General features: G+C 34.9%; 1 protein-coding gene across 2 annotated transcripts in view; it reads left to right on the forward strand.

Annotated features, from left to right (window-relative positions):
* Positions 1-10451, forward strand: part of LOC118198303 (uncharacterized) — a 57224-nt gene extending 46773 nt beyond the window's left edge. For both annotated transcript variants that reach the window (XM_085819763.1, XM_085819764.1), the window contains exons 4-5: positions 748-825; positions 10269-10451. In XM_085819763.1, coding sequence (XP_085675889.1) covers positions 748-825; positions 10269-10358 — 168 coding nt within the window. In that variant the 3' untranslated portion in view covers positions 10359-10451. The remainder of the gene's footprint in view (positions 1-747; positions 826-10268) is intronic.
* The last annotated feature ends 1128 nt before the right edge of the window (positions 10452-11579 follow it).

Below are 11579 nucleotides of genomic sequence, written 5' to 3' on the forward strand. Positions count from 1 at the left end.
AATGGAGGAAACAATTGCGAAAACTAAACACAACTATATTTAACTTCTGAAATTTGAACTCCTGACTTTTCGACTGCTAGTCGGTCGCGCTTCCAATTACGCAACAAAGGAACGGGCAAAGAAAGGCTGGTTGGTTTGTTATTTGAATATGGAAAAGTACACGAGGGCTATTTGTCTAAGGGGAGGGTTGCCTTCGTAGAGGAATTTATCTAAAGGAAACCGACTTGTATTCGCATTATACATAGGAAAAACCATGAAATCGAATCATCTAATTAGTCTGAGTTTGAACCCAGGATAAACTACTAGTTTCAATCGTTCGGCCATTGGCAGTTCTAAGATAAGGAAGGAGAACATTTCTTACAAAGTTTTAAGCTGACTTGGGGGTGGGGACAGGAATGACTGAAATTTTTCGGTTTTAAACTGGGCAGCTTCATAATCCTTTTTCCAAGCACTGTAAATTCCGTTTCTATTTCATAAATTTTTGCTGCTTTAACATTTAGAATGGCGATTCTTAAATTCTAGTTTGGTGCGAGGGGGGCTTCGTACAATAATATCCAAGGTTCACGAGTAATTTATCACACTAAAATCTGATGTGTTATGAAAAATATAATAAAAATAAGTAGGAATTTAATGATTAGGCGGACCTGCAAAATGTCCATTCGTTGAACAATGATTTTGAATTCTTTTAAAAAGGAACTTCTATTTTAGAATATCAATTAAACAATAATTTCAATTTTTTCCTTTCAGGTTTTGGATGCTCTAACAAAATGTGTCGATGACAGTATGACTTCCTTCGAAGTCGAAGCATGGATACCCATCATGCAAGTAATAAAGCCAACTTTTTTAGTACATTATTAATTCAAAGTAACTTTTGAATAATAGCCAACTCACACAACGTTCTTTGACCGCAGCCGAGTTAATATAGATGCAATATTTGTTTGAGTAGACATTCTTTGATGATGAACAATGAATGTAGGAGATATGAGTTTCGAAGTCTATTCTCTTTTTCTTTCCTGTCACTTTGATATACAAATATCACTTTGATCTTTGTTTTGTTTTCGTACCATAAGTGTTTACTTTTTTGTAGTCCATTTTACTCATACATGATCGTAATAAAGAAATTTTATCAAGAGATTTTTTACTGTAATAGGTCATCAAGTTTTTAAATTAAATAATGTTAATTAGAACACCCAACATTCTTCCAGTAATAGCAATTGCAATAATACAGTTTCGATTATGTTCTTCACTTTTATTAATTAATTTTTTTTTATGTTCGACTCTTAATTTCTCTTCTATTTAAAAAAATTTGAAGATCGCTATTTGAAGATGCTGTCCAAGTTTGAATTCCTATAAAATTCACAGCCTTTATTTTCTGTTTTATTTAATAAATATTAGTCACATTTAAAGACTTAGAAAATTTGTAATGAAGAGTGTGAAAAATGCAATGTTTGTCTTTTGTATTAGAATTCCCACTTAAGCTTTTTCTTCTTATAAATTAGCCAGAACGTTTTTACAACTTGTACGTTAGGTACTTGTACCTTACATTTTTTTAAAATTAAATCTATTAATTTTCATTACGATTTTGATTTTGTTATATGAATTTGTTTCTTTTCCACCCAGCAGAGGGTTCTGTTTTCCCCTTGTACATACGAAGAATTTAAATAAGTGAGTTTGTTCAGAATAATCTTTTGCACAGAACACTGCAGCCAGTTTTGACACTAGGCAACAATTTCTTGGTATCGGCTTTCTTGGTATATTTATTGTAACCAAAGTGTCTCCGAGCTAGAGTTTCAGATCGTAGTCAGAGAACTTGGTTAATATTTTGTAAATGATCTGATTCAAATACATCCCTCTGTCACACTGTGTACTTAGTTGGGAACGCACATCTCAGTTTCCAAAGTACTCTGATTTTCTATTATGATTCATCATGAAACTGTAGTAAAGAGTTACACCATCTTTTGCTGGTGTAAAAGTGTTCCATATTGAGCACGGTGATTTACGTAACTCGCTAAAAATAAGTAAGTCTCAATGATGCTAAGGTAGTTAAACTTCATCGAATTCAAGAGACGTTCTTCGCAAATACTCACTGTGATCTAGTTCAGACAATAAACGAATATGAGCATATGTTTTTAGAAAGCTAGTCCTTCAGAAAGTCCAGTTTTCAGAAAGATAAATCCAAAAGATCCACTTTTATAGATGAGCATGGTTTTCGTACTTCTCAAAATTCGTGCAAAAAAAATGAGGAACAGTTCCCAAAGTGAGAAGACTCTTAATTAAGAAAAACTCAACCTTAAACCTCGAGAGTGATAGGGGCTTGAAGTCTAACGAATACGATAATGCTGAATTTATTGAATTCTAAAGGTAGCAGAGCAAATTATTCTATCCTCGTTTCTAATTTTCTCTTAAGTATATGATTTCAGAAAAGAAAATTACGATTTAGAAATTGGGAGAATAGCTCAAAGTCTAAAACGAAATATTCGTATTATTAGTTTCTTTGATCGCGTTTGCTTAGAACCCTTACAATTATATTTATAGAAACTGGATTTCCGTTTCGTAGTTATATCATGAATGCTAACCAAGGCAGCTGTTAAGAAATTGCCAAGTAATTCCAAACCTAATGACAACATCGACGAACTCAAAAAATTGAAAATCCCAATACCGAACATTTGAGGGTAATAACTAAAATCAAAATTTTGATGGAGAAAAAATAATCATCTTTGACGACCTGGCTACTGATATATGGATAAAAGATATAGCTTTTTTCCTTGACTTAATCGGACATTTGAATATTTTCAATAAAAACCTATAAGGAAAGAGTAAAAAGCATGTGCACTTATGTTAAAGCTCCTAAGTTAAATTGCAGTTATGGGCAATATAACTGAAATTAAGTTTAAAAAAATCGTTATTTCCTGTATCTTAAATCTTGATTTTTTATTTTAAATGAAAAATCTCAAGAATATGAAAAAAAAAAAAATGGCATTATCATGACAAGAATCTGAAGAAAGTTTTAAAATTTTAACAATTTTAAGACATTATTTTCAATAACATTAAAAACGAACGTGAATAACGCCCCAGAGAGGAGGTGGATGTTTGACGGTGGGGATGAAGACAGTTTCTGGTAATTTTTCTCCATTGTTTACAAATTTTATCATAACTGACAGACGAAGAAGTATCTTGTAAAAAGGCATAAAAAAGTTTATAATTATTTTCGTACAAATATATGACTATTTTCTGTGTGTTGTAGGATTCCTATCTTCCTATTATAAGTTACAGCTAAAGTTGAGGAACCTTAAGAACTGGTAAGCGAATAATCCCTTTAGTTCAGTAGACAGAGACAGATACTCAAGAAGGGTAAATACCCTTTATTATTACATATAAAGTTTAACAGTCGACTCCATCTTGGAGTTTACAATACAGCCTCTACTCATGCTGGAACTCAGGAAACTAAGGAATAAAGCTTAACTAAACTTAACTAAGGAGATATAGCCGAAGCTAACAAACTTCTACAAAAGTTGGCCCCTTAACGCTGACTAACGGCGAAGTTATCAGCGGCCTAAAGTACGGCCGAACGTAATAATAGCTTAAGAGAGAGTAGCCTAATAGACGAACGCGTGCTGCTTAGAATATCTGGCTCTCTAACGAAGTCAGTAGAACTTCAAAATTAAATACTTCTTCTCCTCATTTGCATTTGACCTCGATTCTGAAAATACGTTCTGGCCGGAAGTTGTAAGCTGGAATTCAGAAAGGACAGGAAAGTAACTTTAACTAAAAATTTAACTATTGGAGAAATTAAGATAAACCTTACAGTTTAAAGAAAAATATAATAAGTAAAAGAAAGAAAACGGGTTTATCTTTATTCATTATCAAGAGTTGTCTTACTTTTCAAAATTTTTCTGAAAAAATGAAAATTTAATATTTAACTACAATGTTTACTTCAATTGTTCTGTCGGTTACACTTTGTAAATCAATACGTTTGAACTACAAAATGTAACCTAGAGAAATTTCTTGCCGGAGTAACCCTTTAAATCTCAGATAAAAAATAAATATGAACTTAAAATTTTTCTTTGCATTACTATTATTACTATTTATGTATGTTTTATAAATATTTAGTGAATGAAAATTGAAACGTAGATAAATGTTTTTATTTTGTTTAAAAGAAACCTTATTATTTGTACAAAAATATTCCACGTCTTCTGCGTCTTTCAGATCATACATTCGGTAGGCATGCAATTTCAGTCTGAGATCACTGGCCTAAGGTATCGGGGAGAAGGTTTTGCTGTCTACTTCAAGCACATTCTTATCTGATACATTGCTTATGCAGAAAATACAAAAAGTTTTGAAGTAGCAAAAGTCTCTGTCAGTTGCATGTATAATCCCCGAACAGTAAATTCACACACAATTACAGTGCTAGCCATTAAATTTGCTAGACCAGGAAGAAAAGCAAATAAAAGTCTTATTTATTGTACATATAACAATATGATGGGAGAAAGACATGATTAAATTTACAAGTGGTTTGGGGTATACAGCGCGCAAAATTCAGTACACAGAGTTTCCACCTAGGGTAGCAACAACGGCTGTGATGTAGCTAGGCATCGGATTGAAACTGAGCTTGGATGACAGACACGGGTATTTCATCCAATGCGACTTCAACTCGAGGCCAAAATTCATCAGTTGCAGTGGCTGGCGAGTGGTGGCACGGCAGTCTGTCGGCAACCCATTAACAGATGTTCTCAGTGGGTGAGAAACCTGTAGAACGTGCTGGTCAGATCTACAGTTGAACACTTCTGCATGGAAAAAGGACAGGACATCTCGGGAAACATGCAGTCTCACATTATCTTGTTTAAAGATGGCATCACACAGGCCTTGAATATAGGGCACAACCACGGGCCTGAACACGTCAAAAATGTAATGGTAGGTTTTCACATTACTGGCTGTCGGAACAAGAGATGCCCAGGATATGTACCTAGTGTCAGCCTACATCAGCACGCCAGGTGCTGAGCTTATATAACGATGCTGAAGGCAGTCTGTCAGTGTTCGTTCTTCTCATGACCTCAACACACGAATACCTTCATCATGAAGCCGTACGCAGAAGAGACGATGTAGTGTCACCCCTGTGTCCAGTGCCATTAACCGTCACACCACTGTAGGCACGGTCTCTGCTGCAACATGAAGGGAAATTGCAACAATGCTCTCCATGCTGACAATCCGTAATACTGCAGACTTCAGACGTCGCACTGTCTGTGTGGACACTTGCTATCTGCGTTTTATTTCTATTTTACTTAAAATATTTTAACAAAGAGTATAGTTAATTTACGTTATAGTTTCTAATTAATTTACGTGTCTAGCGACTATTCGCTTGTCTTCTTACAACTATAAAATATAAGTCAAAGGAAGGTTAAAATACCCTTTTATTCACTCAAAGAAATACCAATTTTATAATTTTTAATACAAGTTTAATTTTAAAACTGACATTTAAAATTTCTACTTTCAATATAGCATTTTAACATATAATATTTTTAAATTCATTTTACATCATTAGTTATAGTTGCTATACAGAATTTATAATCTTTTCCTAAAATCTTAAGTTAACAGTTTTCATTATTACTTGAAATCTTTCCGACTAAAAGACATTCACAAACTAATTTCTCGCAATTTGCGAATTCTTAAAAAGAGATATTTACAAACTTAATTCTCGGCAACTTGCGAATACAAAAATCTTTCTGTTTAAAAGATAAAATTAACAAATTAACGAACTAAATTCTCGCAAACTTGCGAATTCCAACTTCTTGCTTTAAACAGCATAAATTGAACTCTTAATGCAAAATAAGCAAACAAAGTTTAAGATAAGTTTTTCACTTATCTTTTTGGTTTCTAAACTCCTCCATTCTGATATGACAAAACTGCTCAAAGGTAGGGTATCTTAAGAATTGAAGTTTCCTCCTTCTCCATAGCTGGCTAGTACCGTCACGCTACTACCCCTCAGTCGAAATCTCATTTTCTTTCTTCCCCCTATCAATAAAACGCGCTGATTTCCTGATTGGCTGTGGGTTTTGGAACTCCGGTCTCCTCTTTGCCTCCTGGAGGCCACTTCGTTGCTCAGGATCCTTAAATCTTCTCTTGTTTTTTTTTTTTTTTTTTTGGTTTGTTGGAACGGCACAGCTACCCTTTTCTTTGCCGATTCTTCGCTCTGAAGCTATTCTGACCTTCCTTTCGGTGGTTGTCGCCGGGAAACGCAGACTATCTGGTGAAGTCTCCTTGTTTGAATCCGGATTTCGTTGTTGTTTCTTTTCTCCGTCTGTACTGCCTAAGGATCCTATACACCGCCTTATAACTGGCGTTGGTTGTGGGGAATTTTCCTAGCAGGCTTTTCCGTGGTTTTCCTTTTCCTCTTTTTCGCTGACTCTGGACCTTGTGGCGGTCTGGACCTTGTGGCGGTTTGGCCCGTGTTTCTTTCGTACTTTCGCGGCCTGTTTCCTTTTGACTGTTGGGGGGGGGGGCTCCAGCTCGGTGTTTGACTCACTGGAGTTCCTGGAACGCTTCCAGGATCCTGCAATAAATCTTTTAAAACTTGGAAGTCAGTACGAATATAATAAGGCTTTATTTGATCAATATTAGCAATTATTTTCTGACCATTTGCAGCCTCGTATATTTATTCCTCTCAATAATGTGGGCTCAAACTTGGCAACTCAGTTTTCCATTGCAGACGATAACAAATGTCTGATTTTTAATAGTTTTTGACCGACCGTATATTCTACATCCGGTCTATTTCTATCATAGTAGAGCTTCTGCTTCTGTCTTGCTACGTCAAGGGATTTAACTGCTTCATTAATAATCGCCTGGATATCTTTCAATTTAAATTCATCTTGCCTTTGCTGCACAAAAAAAGAGTTTGTCAAAAAGAGTTAAAATTTTCTCCCTAAAAAAAAAGTTCTGCAATTTTTTTTTTTTTTTGTGTGTGTGTGTGTGTGTGTGTGTGTGTGTGTGTAGTATCGTGCTTCGCTGTTCTCAGAGCAAAACCTAATTCATTGCGCAGCTGTCCTAATTGTCATAATAATTCTTAACGTATCCCCGAATAATTTTAACAATATTCTTATTTACACGTTCCACAATATTCGATTTCGGTCTATATGGTACCATTTTTAGATGGCGTAAGCCAAGTCCTGTGCAGAGATTTTTAAATAAGTTACTCGCAAACTGTCTCCCGTTGTCCGATATTACTTTTACTGAGGCCCCGTATTTTAAAATATACTTATCTAGAACGGAATCCGCTACTATTTTTTGCTGATGTTCGTTTGAGGGGACTATTTCAACCCACTTTGAGAAATGATCCAATATGGTTGACAAATATCTGTTTTATTTATTTTTGTTCTAGGGTAAAGTCCGAGCAAATCAATGCCAACCAATTCATTTGGAAAAGTGGTTTTTATGTTATTTAGGTACCCGCCGAGTTGCAATTAAAGTCGTTAATTAATTGGCACGAGCGACACGACCTGACATACACCGTAAACACCCTCTGCAACTGCGGGAAATAAACCACATCGCGTACCATTTGCAAAGTTTTTCAAATTCCTAAATGACACGAAATTGGCGAACCGTGGAGCCCTCTAAAATATTTAAGCGTAGACTCGCTGGGATCACTGGCCGGTATTCTTGATTCTCGTTAGTTATTTTCGTGTAAAAGAGTAATTTGTTAATGATTTCATAATGAACCGCCCTATTGCAAATAGCCGTTAAGTCCCCATGCTCAAAATGTTCGGGGTCTTCAAGATACGCGTAAATATCGTTGAATTCAGGATCCATTTTTTATTCCGAAATTACTGTTTCACGGGACTCAATTACATTAGACGTTAGCATACCACATCTAAGTGTATTTTCTTCTTCGTCAAACTTAATTATTGACAGGGCATCGGCAATTATGTTTTTTCCCCCGATGTAGGTTTTATAATTAAATTAAACTCTTGCAGTTTTAACGTCCACCGTATATTCGGGTGAGAGATTTTTCCTCGAATATAAGCGACCAACTGCCGCATGTTCTGAGTATACTGTTATCGGGACGCTTCTGAAATAAACGCGGAATTTTTTTGCACCGCTAGTAAGACAGCGAGAGTTTCTCTCTCAGTTGCCAAGTAATTCCTTTGAGTCTGATTTAGCGTTTTGCTAAAAAAAGGCTATTGCTTGCCCATATTGGAAGAGAACTGCGCCAATTACGTAATTCGGTGCAATCTATAAATTTTAGTCCCCTTCTGGAAATTTAAGAACTGCGAGCGTTGATTAGGGTGTTTTTCAATTTTTCAAAAGCCGTGTTCACCTCAGCTGTCCACGTGAATCCAGTTTCTTTTTTTAGTTTAAGAACTAACAACTTCCCAAATTCTTTTATAAATACTCTATAATAAGAACACATGTCCAAAAAGGAAGATAATTTCTTCGCCGTGTTTGGAGGTGGATAACTCTTAATTGCTAATATTTTGGAATTATCGATCTCGATATCTTTTTCCGAGATTTTATAACCTAAATACCGAAGCTCCTTGCCAGCAAACTTTCACTTCTTCGGTTTTACCTTGAGGCCGGCCTCATTTAACAAAGTAGTTATTTTATTATTAAACTTCCTCCAAATGTTTAATTGGTTCGTCTATCGTCTCGCTGGTTTTTATAATTTCATCCAGCTAAATAATTGTACTTTTGCCTAAGACTGGCCTTAAAACAATGTCCATGACTTTTTGAAACACAGCCGGAGCTCCACTTAAGCCAAAGGTTATTCTCAAAAAAGCATACATGCCTGATTTCGTAATAAAAACTGTTTTCCCGACATTCTTGGGTTTCACTGCGATCTGAAAATAGCCTGACGTCAGGTCTAGTGCAGTCATATACATAGTAGAACGAATTTTTCTTATAATATCATTAAATTATCGGGAGAGGATACATGGGGTATTTTTTTATGCTATTTAACTTGCGGTAATCAACCGAGAACCTCCATGAGTTCGGCTATGAGGGTGGTAGTCTGTTTTTCTTCCTTCACAAAAACTACCGGACTCGCATAGGGGTTGGTACTTGGCACTATAATTTTGTTATGGAGCATTTTCTTGATATGCTGTTCGAGAATATCTTCCTTGATGCGGTCACACCTGTAAGGCTTAGATCGAATTGGAAAGGCACTACCAGTGTCAATACTATGTTGTACCACTTGGAGAAACCGAGTTTTTCATCGAATAATTTCTAAAACTTTCTTACCAGACTTTCGACTTTCTTCCTGTCGTCTTCTCCGAGATGATTGAGATCCACCTCCGGCGTCGTCCCCTCTTCTTCAACGGTGTCCATGTGCAGCTGCAAAGTAGAATTCTTGAAATTAAGTTTTGCGGTCTCTGCGCGTAAGAAATCGACCCCTAAAATAACTGAAGTTTATAAAAGTAAAATAACAAATTCTTTGCTACCAAAAAATTAACTTTCTGAATCTCATTCTTTATTTGAACGTGTATCCTCACTTTTCCCATGCAGATACACTGCTTTCCTTGGGCGACAATTACCATTTGTCCAATTATTTTAAACAATCTATTGCGACGAAAATGATTTTTAAAGAACTCCTGTGAAAGGAAGCTGCGCTGAGCTCCGGTATCGAGGAGGGCGGTAGTAGGAACACTGTTCAGTAAAATGTGGATCTCCGGCAAGACCAAATTTTCTACGACTACCGTATTCAACAACTATGGGCGCAGCTCCTTCGTGTCATAAGACGGGCTGGACTACGTCCTAAATAAACTAAATAAACCGAATTCAACAACTGCAAGGGTAATTTTATCGATTGGCCAATATGGAATATACTCACCCATTCCAATCTTTTTCCCCTTTTGACATTTCATATAATAATAATAAACTTTAATTAACACAATATATATATATATATATATATATATATATAACACAAAATATCAACAAGCAGCATTATATAAAGGAATAAAAATTAGTAATTACCGGTATATAATTAATACAAAATCTATGAAAAATCATGATTTATTAAAATAAAATATTTTTCACGCATAATGGAAACATGATCCAGTTTTCCTTAAGTATTCCTCCATGAAGGTACTAATTCTTCTTGTATGCTTTTCCGTATTTTTTAAGAAAAAAAAAAAAAAAAAAAAATACAGGCGAGGGGAAACAAGCATAGCAAATATTTACGGAAATTTATAACAACAGAGTCGATGTCTCACGTGATAATTTAAAAATCATTTAAATCATTTTCTCAATTTCTAATGCAGATTTTTGTTTCGTTACAGACATGTGCTCATTCGACGGCGACAGAAATGACGGAAACTGCAAGCATAACCTCTGCTTCTTCACATACTACATACAAAGGAACGCAATAAAGGAAACGTTTTTAAGCCTTGAAAATTAACTCGGAATGAATGAACATTTTGTAGTATTTTGCTTTATGTCTGCATATATAAAGCTTTTTTTACTGTGAATGCTATCTGTTTTCTTAATTCTTATTCTGCAAGCAAGTTCACCAGCAAAGTTTCAGGCCTGAAATATTTCCACGTAGCTTCTAAACAGCCCACATCTTAACCTGCCTCCTTTAACACATCAAATTCTCTTGCGGAAAAGTTTAAATGAGATAATTGGTAGTTTTTTAATAAATTGATATCTACCGTTATGGATTCAAATCTGTCCGCCAAAAGCACAGCAGTATGACAAAGACATCGTGGAGAAAACAACGAAAGGATAAACGCCGTGGTGCAAAACATCTTGGGAGAAAACATCTCAGTTCAGAAACATCGTGGTACAAAACGTCATGATTGAATATAAAGCAGCTCAAAAAAACTTCGTAGTTTAAAAACATTGTCATCGAAAACATCGTGGTAAAAAATAAAGAACCTAAAAGCTATCTCATGACGTTAACATCGCAGACATGTTTTATTCAGGCATTAAAAGTCGTAAATGCGTATTTCCATGATGGCTTGCGACAGCAAGTACAAATGAGGAGTATATTTACTTTTATATTTCATACTTTTGAATTACCTAATAAATTTTTGCTGAAAAAAATAAGAAGCAAATTCAAAAACTGAAAATGAGTAGAAAACTAATGCTAGGTATAGTAATTAATAGAATTTTAAACTTATATTTTACAAAGCAAGGAGAAAACATCGCAGTTCTAAAACATTGTGGTACATCATCACCGAAGATAAAGCAGTTCAAAAACTTCGCACTTTAAAAGCATTGTCATCGAAAATACCGTGTAAAAAAATTTAAAAAAATAAAGTACCTACAAACCACCGCATGACAATAACATCGCAGACATGCTTTATTCAGGATGCATATTCGTATAATGATTTGCGAGAGCAAGAAGGATTGGAAAATGTATTTGCTTTATGTTTCATATTTTTGAACTAATTAATAAATTTTTGCTGGAAAATAAGAAGGAAATTCAGAGATTAAAAATGAGTTGAAAAATAATGCTTAGTTGTTAATGGAATTTTAAACTTATTTAGTTAACTAATAAAGGTCATTAATTAATCTCTTTTATTAAATTTTGTTGGTAGTTTTTCATGCAAAATATAGTATAAAAAGATTTGAAAAAAGAAGAAGAG

Source organism: Stegodyphus dumicola, chromosome 7 (genome assembly GCF_044657685.1).
Source record: "Stegodyphus dumicola isolate Sdum_Otavi_A_Nest chromosome 7, ASM4465768v1".
In the NCBI taxonomy this organism is placed as follows: domain Eukaryota; kingdom Metazoa; phylum Arthropoda; class Arachnida; order Araneae; family Eresidae; genus Stegodyphus; species Stegodyphus dumicola.